The sequence below is a fragment of the Heterocephalus glaber genome, unplaced genomic scaffold (assembly GCF_053883595.1).
Source record: "Heterocephalus glaber isolate CG9 unplaced genomic scaffold, H.glaber_assembly_v1.0 deba00001442, whole genome shotgun sequence".
NCBI lineage: Eukaryota > Metazoa > Chordata > Mammalia > Rodentia > Bathyergidae > Heterocephalus > Heterocephalus glaber.
Window position 1 is genome coordinate 27,317,722 of NW_028258296.1, and position 15,345 is coordinate 27,333,066.

Consider the following 15,345-nt stretch of genomic DNA (forward strand, 5'->3'; position numbering starts at 1 on the left):
GATGTGGGATTACAGTATTAAGAGACAGGACCTTTGAGGCAGTACCAGGCTAGTTTTGTGTTCTTTGTTAAAAGCCTTCACAGTCATATCTCGTTTACTCGGTCTGTGTGTGTGTGTATGTGTGTGTGTGTGTGTGTGTGTGTGTGTGTGCGCATTTGCACTGACCTCTGAACAGCTTCCTACAATGTTTTTTCTCAGAATTTACCTGATTTAGCCATTATATGTTACTCTACTAGTATTCTACTAGCCTTTTTAGTCTCTTTTTTAAGGTTTCAAATCACAATTGATCCATGTCAGGGCCGGGGATTTAGCTCAGTGGCACGGCGCCTGCCTCGCAAGCGCAAGGTCCTGAATTCGATCTCTGGTATCAAAACCCCCCCCCAAAAAACTATTGATCTATGTTCATCCTTCCACGGTGATCACTTGCATTCTAGGTTTAGAACTTCCACAGAGCAAAGAGCAGATATTTGATTTTAGTTCAATCAATGTTGCAAAAAGATCAGTGTGGCCTTGAACTACCTCTCTAAACACTGAATTCTATGACCATACAATAACGCTACTTGTTAAAATACAGCTTCCCTGGTCTCTTACTGGAAACTGAATCTGTGGGTCAGATACAAAGTTAGGTAATTCTTATATCTAGAAGATTTGAGGAATGCTGAAATGGAATTGCTTGTCCACTTAAATAAGATTGGCTCTATTCCAGTTCTCTTCTGTGTATATTTTCATGAACTAAAAATTTTCTTGCCAAACTATAAGAATTAAACATTAAAGGGAATTATAGTATCACTGTATGTTATGGCAAAATGAACTTAGTTTTATTAACTTACCTTTACCAGTAAATCAAGAACTAGAAAGTATTTTTTTCTTTTATCATTTTCTTTATCATTCCTTAAAAGGCACCGAACAACAGGACCAACAAGGTTCCAGGCCATGGTTTTGATGACGACCTGTAAAACCATTTTAGAGTAAAACACTGACACCTACACGACTCTCACAGTATGCTTCTCTAATTTAGAATTTTCTGTGAAACAGGAAAAAGGAGGCAAATGAGACCTATAGTATTTCACCACTGGTTTTCTAAGGTCAGTTGCTAACAGATGTCAACATTCTAAAACTGTTTAATACTTCCACTGAGGAAAGGTAAAAGGATCTTTACTTTTTATCAGGTAACTTAGTCTTTTCCAGGATTTAAACAGTTTCTCTATTTCGTACAAGAGAGTTAATTTGCTTAAGATGAGTAAGCACTTAACAGAATTCTGCTCTTTTGATTCATATAGAAAGCAATGGTTGCACAACTTTAAAGTTCCTTGGGGAATCGCTAATATAATCAGTGTAACATATAAAAGGAGGGGATGTGACTTCATTAATTTTTCCTCCTATATACAACTTGCTTCTATTTTCAAAGGTATTTCAGAATACTTAGCACACAAATAAAAATGTATAGTGATTCACATCCATTACCAAAATCACTGATTTTGAAAATTACAAATAATATACTCCAGTTCACTGGCCTGCTTTCTTCTTCAACTCATTAATATTTACCAAGCATACACTATATAATATTCTAGGTGCTAGAAATAAAGTGAAGAACACATCAAGTAGGATCTCCATCCTCAGAATCTACATTCTAGGATATTCTTTCAAAAAAAAGATCTAAGAAGATGACAAAATGGCACCTATAATAGCGTCTCTTGTTCCTGGTCTTATAATAAAGGTACAATATAAGAAAGAATAGTCACCTGCATCTAGGAAAGGCAGGACAGGCTTCCCAGAAGCTAAGTTAAGACTTGTTGAAGAAAGAGAAAAATCTGAGGCATAGCTATGTGGAAAAAAATTCAAGCTTCTGAAACAGCAATGTGTAAAGGTACAAGGCTTAATAATTCCTGGAGAACTATTAACAGCACATTAGGGTATACGAACAGATAGTTCACAAAAGAGAAAATACTATCTGTTCACATTTTGCTTGTTTATCAACTAGGCATTTCAGTGTTTGTCTTATCAATATTCATGTGTTCCCTACATGTTAACATTAACAGTTACGTTTATGACATATAATTATTTGGACTTTGGAGTTTTTTAAATTTTTATTTTGAGACAGTCTCACTATGTTGCCCAGGCTGGTCTCAAACTCTTGGGTTCAAGTGATTCTCATGCCTGAGGTCCCCAAGTAGCTGAAACTATAGTGTGTATTACTATGCCCAGCTAGGACATCCTTATATTTTACACAGTCAAGTAAATGATACTTTTTGTTTCGTTTTAGTCTGTCTTTTACTGCTGTTAGGCCTAAAATGGATTTCCTTCTCTAGAGATGTAAACTTTCATTTAGATGTTTTAAAAAATTACATTTGATAAATAGAAAAACAATTATGCTTTTCTATCCAATGAGATAGTTCAGTTGATCTCTTTGAATATTTTTTTAATGCTAGTTATGTCTCCTGCCTGGCACTCTTCTTTCAGAGAGTACCATAGTTTACAATATTTGCTTCAAACCTCTGTGCATTTTCACATAGAACAGTCTACCTCCTTCCCCATGCTTCATTTTTCTCTACTTTATTTATCACTTTCTTACATTCTATATAATTTACTCATGATGTATGTATCTCTTTTCATTCATTTGAACTTCATATTGTATGAAATTCTGCCCATTCATATGGGCAGGGATTTTTTTTCATTGCTATAACCTACCAGTATAAGTAACAAAGTAGGTATTCTTTTATTTTTCTTTTTTTAATTTATTTTTTTTTATTAAATTCTTTTATTAGTACATTGTAGGTATACAAAACAATTACATTTCTCATTGGGAATTGTACCTTTATATAATGCATCTTGGTTCTTATTTTTTCAAAGTAGGTATTCTTACAAAGGAACAGAACAAAATAGGTGTTCAATAAATATAGACTGAATTATGTTGATTATTTTTTAAGCATATAAGATTGTCCTTACTTCAATGGTTTGATGCTCATTTCTATGGATTTTTAGTGTGGCCTGACTTTTAATATTTAGAATTTTACTAAGGAATTTATATAATAAAACAGTAATTTTTTTCAAATTATTTTTCATAATTACTTATTTAGTAAGCCTGTATTCACTTTTTTTTTTCTGGTACCGGGGATCAAACTCAGGACCTTGCTCTTGCGAGGCAGGCGCCGGAACCACTGAGCTAAACCCCCAGCCCACCTGTATTCACTTTTAAAAACCTAATTATTTCCTGGCAGATTCTATCATATTTCCCTGAAAATAAATAAGCCTTAGCATGATTTTTCAGCATGCTTATAACATAAGCTCTATCCTAAAAATAAGCCCCAGTTAAGGTTGTCAGCCAGATAGACACATTTAGTATGTTTGCTACTACACATGACAAACATACTGAATTATAAAATAATATATAATTAAATATAAGTGACATTAATACTTAAAATAAATGATGATATATATCATAATTACGTAATTGTGAATACCCAAGCGGTACCTTTGGACAAGACATAAATACCTATGTAAACGGATGGACTCGAGACTTATCTGAATGACCAGAGTACAGACACAATGCATAAATAAGATGTGCACTTGATAATGAATGGACATGGTTGTGTCTAATATGAATCTTCATAATTCACTATGTTGTGTGTTGCAATGCACTATACACAAGCTATATGGAGAAAACGGGCTCATTTACGGAGAGCTCTATTGTTGGACATGAGAGGCTGGGGACAATGGTTTGACAGGAAATGGAGTCACAAGAAATTCAGGTCTGAATTTGGAGTTTGGAGAGTTATGATGATTTTCACAAAGAAGAATATATGACTGTATTTGAATAAACGTAGATTGCTGTACGTGAATAAATGTAGATTGCTATACATGAAAAAATAAGGGGTCCTCTACCCCTAAAAATAAGCTCTGTTGCATCTTTTGGAGCAAAACTTAATACAAAGACCTGGTGTTATTTCCAAGGACATATGGTACTTTTCCAACTAATCACTTCTTTCCTTTTACACAGGTCTACTTCTTCACTATAAATGATCCTCTGAATAATAACTGTAAGAGGCACGCCAGATTTGAGATTTCTGCATATTACATTAAAAAATAAAATTTTTTTTTGTTTCTTTGAGACAGAGTCTCACTATGCAGTTCAGGCTGTCCTTGAACTCAGTATATAGCCCAAGCTGGCCTTGAAATCATAGTGATCCTCCTGCCTCACCTCTTAAGTGTTGGGATTACAGGCATGCACTACCACACCCGGCTCTGGAGTCAAAATTTTTTTGTTTGGTTGGTTTTTTTGGTACTAGGGATCGAACTCAGGTCCTTGCACTGGAGTTAAAATTTTTTAATAAAATATTTTACAAATATAATTATCCAGCTGTAAGATATCCAGTCACTACATAAATGTTTCATAGCTTTAGTTAGTGGAAAGGGAGAATGGTGAATAGTTAAGAGGAAGGCAAATACTGACCTCCATTAAGGGAGCTTGTTATCCTTTGTTTAATTCTACCACATGGAGTAAGATTGTTATCTCCAATTTACAGATGAGAATGTCAAACTTTAGAGTAATGTCATGCCTGATGTTCAAGAACTAAAATGTGGCAGAATCAGGACTTAAGTCTGTCTAGCTCCTATGCTCATCCTTTTACCAGTATTCCAGTGGTACTCCATGGAGGGCAATTTTGCTCCCTACCTTCCAGGGGACATTTGGCAAGGTCTGGAGACAAGTTTTATTGTCATTACTTAGATGGGGTGGGTGGGTGGTCACCACTGGTAGCTAACAGGTAGAGCCAAAGTTGTTGCTGAACATCTTGTAATGCACAGGACAGTTCTTCACAACAGAGAATTATCCTATCAAAAATACTACACATTACAAAGGTGATTTTCAAACTTTTAAGCCTAAGCTTCACCATCATAGCTTAAATCCCATTAGCTATTTAGAACATGCTAAAAATAAAGCCCTGAAGCATATAATCCCTGCAGAACAGTTAGTTACACTTCTCATCTCCCTCTCATTGATGCAATGCTGACCCTCACCTCCTTGGCGACCTCTTCTTCCCCAGCTGTTTCTTAATTCCTCAAGGGGGAACCCTTGGCCTCTCCTGTCCCTTTTTGGTGGACTCAGGCAAACTTTTTTTTTAAGTCCCCAGTGCTTCAATTACCTAATCTTGAAACAAATCTCCCATCTTAATCTCCTCTTTCTCTGAGCTTAAAACCTTACTTTCTAATTTCAAAATCTTACTTTCTAAATCTCAAAATTTGTAAAAGTCAACTCATTTTCTCCTCTACTTGTCTTGCCTTTTTCTGTTCAGGACATCATATACTGTATTATCCTTTCAGAGACTGGAAATCCAGCCATTCTTGATGCCTCAATCTCTCACCCTTGCCATCACTCAAGTCTCTTCTATTTACCGTAAAACTTCCTTGTGTTACTGGCTGCTAACCAGAGTGGTTAAGAGCTCCCAAACTCAGATGTCGCATAAAAGCTGAGTATTTTGATGGAAGTCACTTAATCTTTCAGTGATTATTTCTTACGTACAAAATGAAAACAAAATTTTTTGAGATGGGAATCTCATTGTTTTGCCTACCTAGGCTGATTGTGGACATAAGTGATCCTCTTGCTTCAGCCCCAAGAAGCTGGAACTCTAGATGTTAGAAACTGTTACCTATCTAAAAGATTTTGGAGAGACTAAATAAGTTAATAGATGTTACACTTAAGAGAGCATATATTACATAGTAAACTTAAATATTACTAATTTTAATATTGTAACTAAAAGCTAGTTGTCTTCTGATTGATAATTAAAAAACATGAAGTTTACTGTATTTTAAGCTACAAAGGTATCATAAACATACCAAAAGTAGAATGTCCTAAAATTTACAAAGGGATAAGCCCTTTGAACTAAGAAACTCTACAATAATGTGTGATTAAGAAGTCTTAGAAGGTTAGGGGTATAGTTCAGTGGTAAAGTGTTTGTTGCCCTGGGTTCCATCCCCAGCATTACAAAAAAAAAAGAAAAAGAAAAACAAGTTAGGAATCCCCTACAGGACAGCAAGACTAGACTGTGATTTCACAAACAAAGTGTCTATATAAATAAACACCATTATAAAGAAAGAAAAAACATGTTCAGGGGAGGGGGGAGTCATTCTAAGGCTCTTAAGAAGAGTCTAAAGACAAAACCTGGCACTATATTGCCAACATTTTGTCCCAGGAAAAAGTTCTTCATGATCCACATCAGGTCCTTTTCCATCGTAGGGAATGATTTCTCAGACTATTATGTCTTGATGATATTGGCCAACTCTGCCCATTCTGATTCTGCATACACAAAATACTGTTTGATATAAATGTGGTTTTCCATATACCTCTGGCCAGAAGAAAGTGGGCTGATTACCAAAAATAAATAGCTAGTCTGCTTGATACTTATATTTCTCAGTGTAAATTGATTCACATACCACTTTTTGATCTCCTTAACCAGAAATAATCCTGTTTCTTCTAAAGCCCTTTACTTATCTTCAAGTACAGCACTTATTTACTCTGCCTTCCGATTGCTAGGTGTTTGCATGTTATCTCCTCCTCAAGACTGTATGTGCTTGAAAGTAGAATATTCCTAGTTCCTTTATTTTGTTTCCTACTGTAGAAATTTAAGTAGTTTCTTAAATGTTGGGGGGGGTAAGTAAAAGAATGAATAACAGCAACATGTGATTATTCTCTTCCCAAGTAAAGACTGAAGAGTAAAGAGTACACAAAAATTGTACTTACCTTATTCTTTTCATTTTGAATAATTTCTAATAACTGATCTATGTGCCCTTCTTCTATGCATTTTTGGCCTGCTAACTGAAATAGGCCAAAATCTTCTTCTTTAAGGTCATGCTCTTCTAAGATTTGCTGGTAAACACAAAACAAAAAGCAAGCACATATGCAAATTTTCAATATGACAATTTAATTTTTAAAAATCTGTTTAAGTTCTAGATAAATTAGACATAAGTACATGTATGAAAATTAGGATTACTCTAATAAGTTCTTTTTTTTTTTTTTGGTACCGGAGATCAAACTCAGGTCCTTGTACTTGTGCAGCAGACAGCAAAACCACTGAGCTAAATCCCCAGCCCTCTAATAAGTTCTTTTTTGTTGTTTTTGTTGTTTTGTTTTGGTTTTGGTACCAGGGATTGAACTCGAGACCTTGCGCCTGAGAGGCAGGCAACAGAACCACTGAGCTAAAATCCCTGGCCCTACTAAAGAACTAATAAGTTCTTTAATGAATAATCTTGAGACCCACTGTACCAAAGAAATCCATTAAAAAGATAAGCATTAAAATTATTTAAAAAAAAAAAAAAAGGAAAAAAAAAGGTCTGGGGATGTAGCTTAGTGGCATCTCGTCAGCCTGGCAAGCACAAGGTCCTGAGTTCGATCCCTGGTACTGAAAAAAAAAAGTATTATTATTTGTTTTTTGAGACAGCATCTGGCTATGTAGTTCAGGCTGCCCTTGAACTCACTATGTAGCCCAGGCTGGCCTCGAACTTGCAGCAATACTACTGCCTCAGCCTCCTGCTGGGATTACAGCTATGCCTCACCACACCAATCTTATCCCTTTTAATTTTAATGCTGATCAAGCCAGGCTTGGTGGCTCAGGCCTGTAATCCCAGCACTCCAGAGTCTTGAGGCAGGAGGGTCACTGGGAGTTTGAAAAATAAAGACAAAAATAAGGGCCAGGGATTTAGCTCAGTGGTGCCGCAGCCTGCCTGGCAAGCACAAGGTCCGAGTTCGATCCCTGGTAACAAAAAAAAAAAAAAAAAAAAAAAAAAAAGGACTTAAGATAAATAATTTGAGTGACCACAAAAGTCATTAAAATTAACCTCCTGTTCAGTTTGAAAGGTATTTAATTTTACCAACAAAACAAAAAACAGGCACACAAAAAAAGCCACTTACACATTTCTTTATTATGGACTGGAGTTCTTCCACAGCCATTCCTAATTATTTTTCCAAGTTTTGATTCTGAAATACTAGATACAAACACACTGTTAAACTGTGATAGTACTCGACTTATGTTACATTCTGATTAGAAAACACAATAAAGAAAATGTAAAGTTTTAATTGACTGTAAAGTTATTATTGGCTATCCTGGATTTTTTTTCCTTTTGCATATTTTAAAGACCATACAGTAGTTTTGAAAGGTACCAAAAGGGGAGAGTCATCTAGAGCACTCCCTAGAGGAGAGGCAATACAGACTGAAAGGCTTTAAAAAGTTAAAGTATTTCTTTTCTGAACACTTGTCCCAAAAGGTGGGCCTAAAATTAAAATTCTAATCATTCGGTAATTTTTTAATGTTCCACTTCACAAGAATTGGAATCCAACACAATTAAGTCACACAAAGGGGAGGAAAATTCAGTTGCCCTCCATCCCACTTCTCGGTGGGAGCTGCACTACCCAAAACAATCAATCCAGTAGTAAAATCTCCGCCTTCCACCGAGACACGGCAATCGGCTGTCCTGCGGCGGTCACCGCCCGCGCCCACCGACCATCGTTTCCCCGGGAGAAGGCAGGGGCGCCGCGCAGCCGGTTCTTCACGCTCGCAGGCGGTACAATACCCTAGCGCGCCAGAGAGCTGCATCCAGGGGAAGCCATTTCTCCCGATTCCTGCTCCTAGGCGATCCGGCCGTTTCCCTGCAGGAGGCCTAGTCGACCTGCAGCGCCGCTCTCTCCAAGGCTCACCGCCAACCGCGAGCCTAGACAGCCCCGGACTTCTCGACGTTTACTTACCCACCAGACCTCGCAGCCCTCTGAGGCCTTCGGCACCTCGGATCCAGTAGGCCAGGCCAGCCTGGCCCCGCCCCACCGCGCCCCGGCCCGCCCCCGGCCCGCCCCCGGCCCGAGAGGCGCTTGGAGGCGAAGCCCGGGCCCTCTGATGACGCTGGCCATGGCTGACTTCGCAGGGCAGCTTCCCGTGGGCCTCACGACCCGGCCTGCCCCCGCCTCCCGGAAGGCTACAGGTAGGAACAAGGACCTCTTCCCACGCCTGGACCCTGCGAACTGGGCCCCCGACCGAGTTGCATACCGAGGAGCGCGGCGCCTCGGGAGAAGCGCCCACAGGGTCCGGAACCCCCGCGCTTCTGGGAAAGACTTCCCGGCCCGACCCCAGGCTTTTTTACGGGAGTTGCGGGATGTCCTCCGAAGTGGGCTGCCGGCACAGCCTCTTAGGGAAAAGGCAGTGGGAGGGCCGGGGATTTAGCTCAGTGGCGCCTCGCCTGCCTTGCAAGCGGGAGGTCCTGAGTTTGATCCCTGGTGGGGGCGTGGGGAGGTGGAGTTGCTGGGGACCCCAAGTGTCGAGGGCACCGTCGGCAGGCCGTGTGCAGCTGGCCTGGAACCTCCGGGAGTCCTCCTTCCAGGCAGCTTTGGTGCCCAGTTCTCTGGGCTTGTCGTACTCCCTCTAACCCCGGGAGCGGACATTTGGGAGACGTAGAGATCTTTACCCAAAAAGTGATCAGGGATTTTTTTGGAACTATGATTTTAAGCAACTGTGATTAAAAATTCAAGACCTAATGCTATCATTTTTAGCCAAGGAAAATTGGGAATAATTAATTTACAAAAATCAGATAATCCTATTTCATTTTGATTTACTTGAAAATGAAATGTGTGCCAAAAAAGTCTACAGTTTGTTACAGGGGCAGGAATATATTCTGTACTTAATGCATTTGTGTAAGTTTGACCTTTTTTTAGTATTTTTGGGACAGGGTCTAGCTGTATATTTCAGGCTGGCCTTGAACTCACTATGTAGCCCAGTCTGGCCTCAAACTCAGGGCAGTCATCCTGCGTCAGGCTCCCGAGTGCTGAGATTACAGATGTGCACCACCATGCCTGCCCTGACCTATTTTTTCAATTGTAGGTACTAAACAAACAAGTGGCTTGAGACAAGATGCTTCTAAAAGGTATGACAACTGCATCCACTTATCTTTTAACTCACATTAGTGATTGAATCCATTTTTAAAACAATTGAGTCCCTTTTTTTTTTTTTGGTACCAGGGATCAAACTTGGGACCTTGTGCCTGCGAGGCAGGTGGTAGAACCACTGAGCTAAAGCCTTGGCCCTCAGAGTACCTTTTTTTTGAAGAAAATTATGAGAGATTAAGAAAACCAAAACTAGAAAGGTGTCTTTGGGAACTTCCTGAATTAACTAGGTGCGCCTTTGCTACCTCTTCAGGTGCACTCTCTTTTTATCATTGTATATGTCAGAGCTTCACTCTCCAAGTTTCTCTCTTTAGCACTCCAAGAAACCTTTTCTTTGCTACATCATGTCCAAGTTTTCATTTAAAAATTTAAAAAGCTGTTCTGTACTGTCTTTTGGCTCCTAAAAAGGCAAGATATTATCTCTTGTCACAAAAAGTTTCTAGAATCATAGTCTGTGGAGATCAAAATACATGTGTATATACCTGTAGTGTGACATGACTATGAAGACTTATTTTTTATTGGCTTTGGTCTTAATTTATTCATTTTTGTAAAACAGTTATTCACTGATCATAAGATATTCCAGACTTGGGTTAGGCCATAAGAATATGGTGTTGATCAAAACTGACACGTGGAACAGAGAAATAGCGATTAAACACAAATGAATGCATAATTACAAATCATAATAAGAAAAAGATCATGATGTTAGGAGGAACTGATAATAACATAAGCCCAATTTAATGGAAGTTGTCTGTGGGTTTTCAGGGAAAGGCTTCTCTGAGAAAGTAATAATTAAGTTGAGACCTGAAGGCTAAGTAGGTGTTCGCCAGGCAATAAGTAGTGATGAAAGACCTCCAGCCACAGGTGACAGTATGTGTGCAGACCCTGAGGCAAGAAAAGGCTTGGGAACTTCACAGAAAGATGCCTAGGATGCTGTGTGACACTGAGCAAGGGAAGAAAAGAGCATAGTCATGTTCACATAGTACTCTACCTGGTAGAAATGAGAAATTTAGGTCGTCTAAGTACAAATGAGAAAGCTTTAAGAAACTGAGTGATACGATTGAAGTTTTAAGTTTTAAAAGTTTTAAGACATTAGAACTGGTCATCAACTAGCAATAAAGAAACTAGTTAAATTTGAGATGTTTTGAAGACTACTTCACTATTCCTTATGGAATAATGTGACTAAACTGATTTGGCTTTAGGAATTACTGTAAGAATAAAGTTAATATTGATTTCGACAGTGATTTACAACTGTCCTCATCACTAATCTGACCACAAACCTGTGGAGATTACATTTTGTACAGTTTGAGGAATACAGATAAACCAAATGTTTTTTGGTTTGTTTTTTATTTTGTGTAGTGCTGGTGATTGAACCAAAGATCCTATGTATGCTAGATAAGTGCTCTACCGCTGAGCGCAAGCCCCTGCTTAATTTTTTTTTTTTTGTACTGGGGATCGAACTCAGGACCTTGCACTTGCGGGCCAGGTGGCACTCTGAGCTAAATCCTGGGCCCTCAGCTTAAAGATTTTTGAGCAGGATGATGAAACAATCCATAGGACAGCTAAGTAGTTGAGGGAAGTGGCTATACATTTATTTCAACTGAAATATAGTTCTACATTCAATTCAGCTGATTACTATTAAGACAGACATTGAAATTTATAAAAATAGAAAAAATATAACAATTCCATTCTTAGAAAGTTTTTCATTTAAGAAGATGTAAAGGCAGTGGATTGGTCATTACTAAATGATTGTAAATAAATGCTTTAAAATTTGCTGTTTTACAGCCCTTTGCAATGTGAGAAAGCCCCAAAGCTCTGGGTTGACCTCCACATCAATAACAACTGAATGTTTTTTAGCTTTAGAATATGTTCATATCATTTGAATTAATTTTTGACTATACTTTGGCTTTGGAGAGGAATTGTTTCATATGGACACTGGTATTTTTTGAACTTAATAGCTAAATATTCTAAAGTGCATGTTTTATACTGTTGAGTTTTAACCAATCAGGAAAATTTTATGTAATCAATGCTAGTTAATTTTTTTGTATGAATGTTGTTTAGGCTGCCATGTTTAGCTTTTGTTAACTCTTTACTCTTGCTGTCTCAAGTTCATTATTATGTTTAATGGCACTCTTGCCAAGATATTTAGCACGTAAAAAGGAGGTTTTGATTTTTTGTTTTTAAACAGCTTCATATTGAAGCTGAGACTTATAAACAAGTTGAGTGGCAGGCCTAGTATTCTTATCTTGTTACATAAAGCTATTGACAGAATCTTAGTAAATACAATGTTTAAAAAAAAAATTGCCATTTTAATCCTGTGGTAAATTGACAGATTTAATCCACACAAGCGAAGGCTGTAAGTGAGTATTACAGAGTCCTTGAGGCCAAAAAGATTTGGGATCTGCTCCCATTGCCCACACTGCCTGTTATCATTTGTGATAGCAGAAGGAGTGTGGCTCAGATGATCGGGATGGCTGATGGCTTTGAGTCAGCAATTCCTTAACGTAGGTTGTATACTAACCCTATTACATGACAGGCTTTTATTGGCAGACACAAAATGAAAAAAAGAATAACAAATTTTTCATGAAACTAAATGTGTTCAATATCAAGAAATTAATGTTTGTCTTTCATACTTCTTTGATGTAAAGGTAGTCTTTATGAAACAGTGTGCAAATAGGTATTAGTTGTGAAATTCTTCTTGTTGGTAATACTGGGGATTGAACCTGGGATCATCCTACCTCAGCCTCCTGAGTAGCTAAGATTACAGACATGAACTACCACACCTGGCCTTAAAATTTTTCTTGCTGTAATGTCCTTATTTGACAAAACAGATTGTTGGAATAACTCTTAGAACTCCAAATTGTTTTTGGAAAGCATACTGGTCTGGGAAAAAATTAAAGTCTTGGTAGTCTTTTATTGATAAGGATATTCTAGGCCCAGACCTGAGAGGCAAGTCAAGGACAAGGAGGCCAGCAAAGGTAGTTCTGGTAGATAAGTAGTAACCAGTGCAGGAAAGGAGCAAGTAAGTCACTAAGGTTAATATCTTTGATCCTCTGGCAGTGATTCTCAACTTTGTTGAACAGTAAGACTGATTAACTGAACACTTCAAAAAAAAAAATCAGGATCTAGGCCCCATATTCAGAGATTCTGATTTAATTAGCCTCAGTAGGACCTAGGCATGATATTTTTTCAAATCTCAAGTGATCCTAATGGGCAGTTGGGATTGAGAACCACTGTCCTAACCTATTGTTTGGTCAGATAGTCTCTGCTTTTATGTTCCATATTGTGTGGGGACCAGCAGAGGTTGTCAGAGGCCCATTGATAACAAGGACAAACCCTCCTAGGAAGACTTTTATTTTCCTAAACCACACATTCATGTCAGTATAGTTATTTAACAAGACTTAACAACAAAAGTAAGCACTTTTTGTAAGTATGATTGTATTGTTCTATCAAAATGGACCATCAGTTAACTTTTGATACTTGTTAGAAATTTCTACTTAGAAGTCATCTTTTTTCCTTTCTAATCTGTTCTCATTTCTGGCTTCATATCAGAGGAAAAGCTTTTCTTCGTAGGTATATATAGGGATTGATAAATTATAAACACATTTTTTTCACCTCATTTTCTTTTATATATAATATAGAAATAAAATAATTTTTTTTTTTTTGGTACTGGGGATCGAACTTGGGTCCTTGCGCTTGAGCAGCAGGCCATGAAACCACTGAGCTAAATCCCTGGCCCTAGAAATAAAATAATATAAATAAAATATATTTTATATAATACATATTTATATATAAAATAATATATATTTTTTTTTCTTTCCAGTACCAGAGATCGAACTCAGGACCTTGCACTTGCGAGGCAGGCTCGTTGCCACTGAGCTAAATCCCCAGCCCTTCACCTCATTTTCTTGCCTGTGGGAGTTTGTAAATGCTTCCTGGTATTAAACCTGGAAATAATCCTCCTGGCCAACTTCACTGTATATAGTGCAAAAAGTAGCTTTTTTTGTTTTGTTTTGAAAAGTATTGGATCAAATGTAACAGCATTAGGGATGGGCATTTAGCTCAGTGGTGCCACGGCCTGCCTCCTCCTGCCTCGCAAGTGCAAGGTCCTGAGTTCAATCCCAGTTACCAAAAAAAAAGTAACAGCATTAAAAACTATAAACTTAGGCCAGGGATTTAGCTCAGTTGTGCCTGCGCCTGCCTCACAAAGGCAAGGTCCCGAGTTCAATCCCCGGTACCAAAAAACCCCAAAAAACTATAAACTTAAATGACAAGATAGTTAGGTTATTGTTGTATTTTAAAACATGGAATGTTGGAGACAAAATTTATATAGTAAATACATTAACTTTTTATTAAAATTTTAGGAAAGCAGAACTAGAAGCATCTGTGAAAAAGAAGATTGAGTGTGAAAGAAAAGCTCTACATTTTGTTGAACAACTGTTAGAAGAGAATATCACAGAAGACTTCTTAATGGAATGTGTATGTATTGACATATTAGTTTTATAGTATAACATCTTTAAATCTCTGCAAAACGAGACCTCTTTGTATTATTGAAGTCTTAAATTTGTTTTCAGTCATTAGATGTCAGTACATGCTGAATAAATTATGGATTTTTCCTGGTCTCGCTATGTAGTTCAGGCTGGCCTTGAACTCACTATATAGTCCAGGCTGGCCTCTAACTCATGGTGATCTTCTGCCTCAGACTCAGATGTGCACTGGTTTTAAATCATGCATTTTAAAATAGGCAACTAGTATATTATATTACTTGTACAATGATTTTTTTTTTTTTTTTGGTACCAGGGATGGAACTCGGGTCCTTGCGCTTGCGCAGCAGGTGGCGAAACCACTGAGCTAAATCCCTGGCCCACTTGTACAATGATTTTAAAATGCATTAATAAAAGATAATAAGTACACAAAATGACTATCATTAAAAGTAATGTATATGTTAAAATTACTGAGAGTAAGGCCAGGGATTTAGTTCAGTGGTGCCACCACCTGCTTCACAAGCACAAGGTCCCGAGTTCCATCTTTGGTACCAAAAACAAAGAAAAAAAAAATTACTGAGAGTGAATTTTAAATAAAATTTAATACTTTTAAAAAATTAAATACTTAAATAATTTTCCTTTAGAAAGGAAGTATGTGAGGCAGTGCACGTCCGTTATAATCTGATTTTCTCATTCCACACTGTATATATGTATCAAAACGTATGGTACCCCATTAATATGTACAATTGTGAATCAAAATAAATTTTTAACATAAAAAAGTAAAAAAATGTACATTTTATTTCTAGTTGTAGTTCTTTTTAGTCTGCTATTTCACTTGATTTTCTTCCCTTTGTAATAGTAATCACAATTGTCAGTTTTCTAATCATCTGGTTTTTGTGCTATTTTAAGTAACAGATTTTTCTTAATGTTATTTCATTAATTTGG

The 15,345-nt window shown here is 37.5% G+C and overlaps 2 protein-coding genes across 21 annotated transcripts in view; one reads left to right on the forward strand and one right to left on the reverse strand.

The window, feature by feature from the left end:
• Positions 1-9,220, reverse strand: part of Glmn (glomulin, FKBP associated protein) — a 43,135-nt gene extending 33,915 nt beyond the window's left edge. For 5 of the 9 annotated variants that reach the window (XR_015451980.1, XR_015451981.1, XR_002393610.2 and 2 more), the window contains exons 1-4: positions 8,735-8,827; positions 7,904-7,977; positions 6,737-6,862; positions 831-950 (exon numbers count right to left, since the gene is read on the reverse strand). Coding sequence is in view for 6 of the 9 variants with exons in the window: in XM_087213122.1 (XP_087069248.1) it covers positions 831-950; positions 6,737-6,862; positions 7,904-7,942 (285 nt within the window). In the remaining 3 variants the exon portion in view is untranslated. Of the gene's footprint in view, positions 1-830; positions 951-5,567; positions 5,728-6,736; positions 6,863-7,903; positions 7,978-8,562; positions 8,828-9,029 lie in introns of those variants that run through there. The other 4 variants (XM_021255376.2, XM_004841271.4, XM_004841272.4 and 1 more) reach the window with 4 other exon arrangements.
• Rpap2 (RNA polymerase II associated protein 2) overlaps positions 8,824-15,345 on the forward strand; it is a 94,874-nt gene continuing 88,352 nt past the window's right edge. For 11 of the 12 annotated variants that reach the window (XR_015451977.1, XR_015451975.1, XR_015451976.1 and 8 more), the window contains exons 1-3: positions 8,824-8,964; positions 9,858-9,900; positions 14,281-14,395. Coding sequence is in view for 7 of the 12 variants with exons in the window: in XM_021255374.2 (XP_021111033.2) it covers positions 8,880-8,964; positions 9,858-9,900; positions 14,281-14,395 (243 nt within the window). In the remaining 5 variants the exon portion in view is untranslated. Of the gene's footprint in view, positions 8,965-9,044; positions 9,066-9,857; positions 9,901-14,280; positions 14,396-15,345 lie in introns of those variants that run through there. The other variant, XM_087213120.1, reaches the window with a different exon arrangement.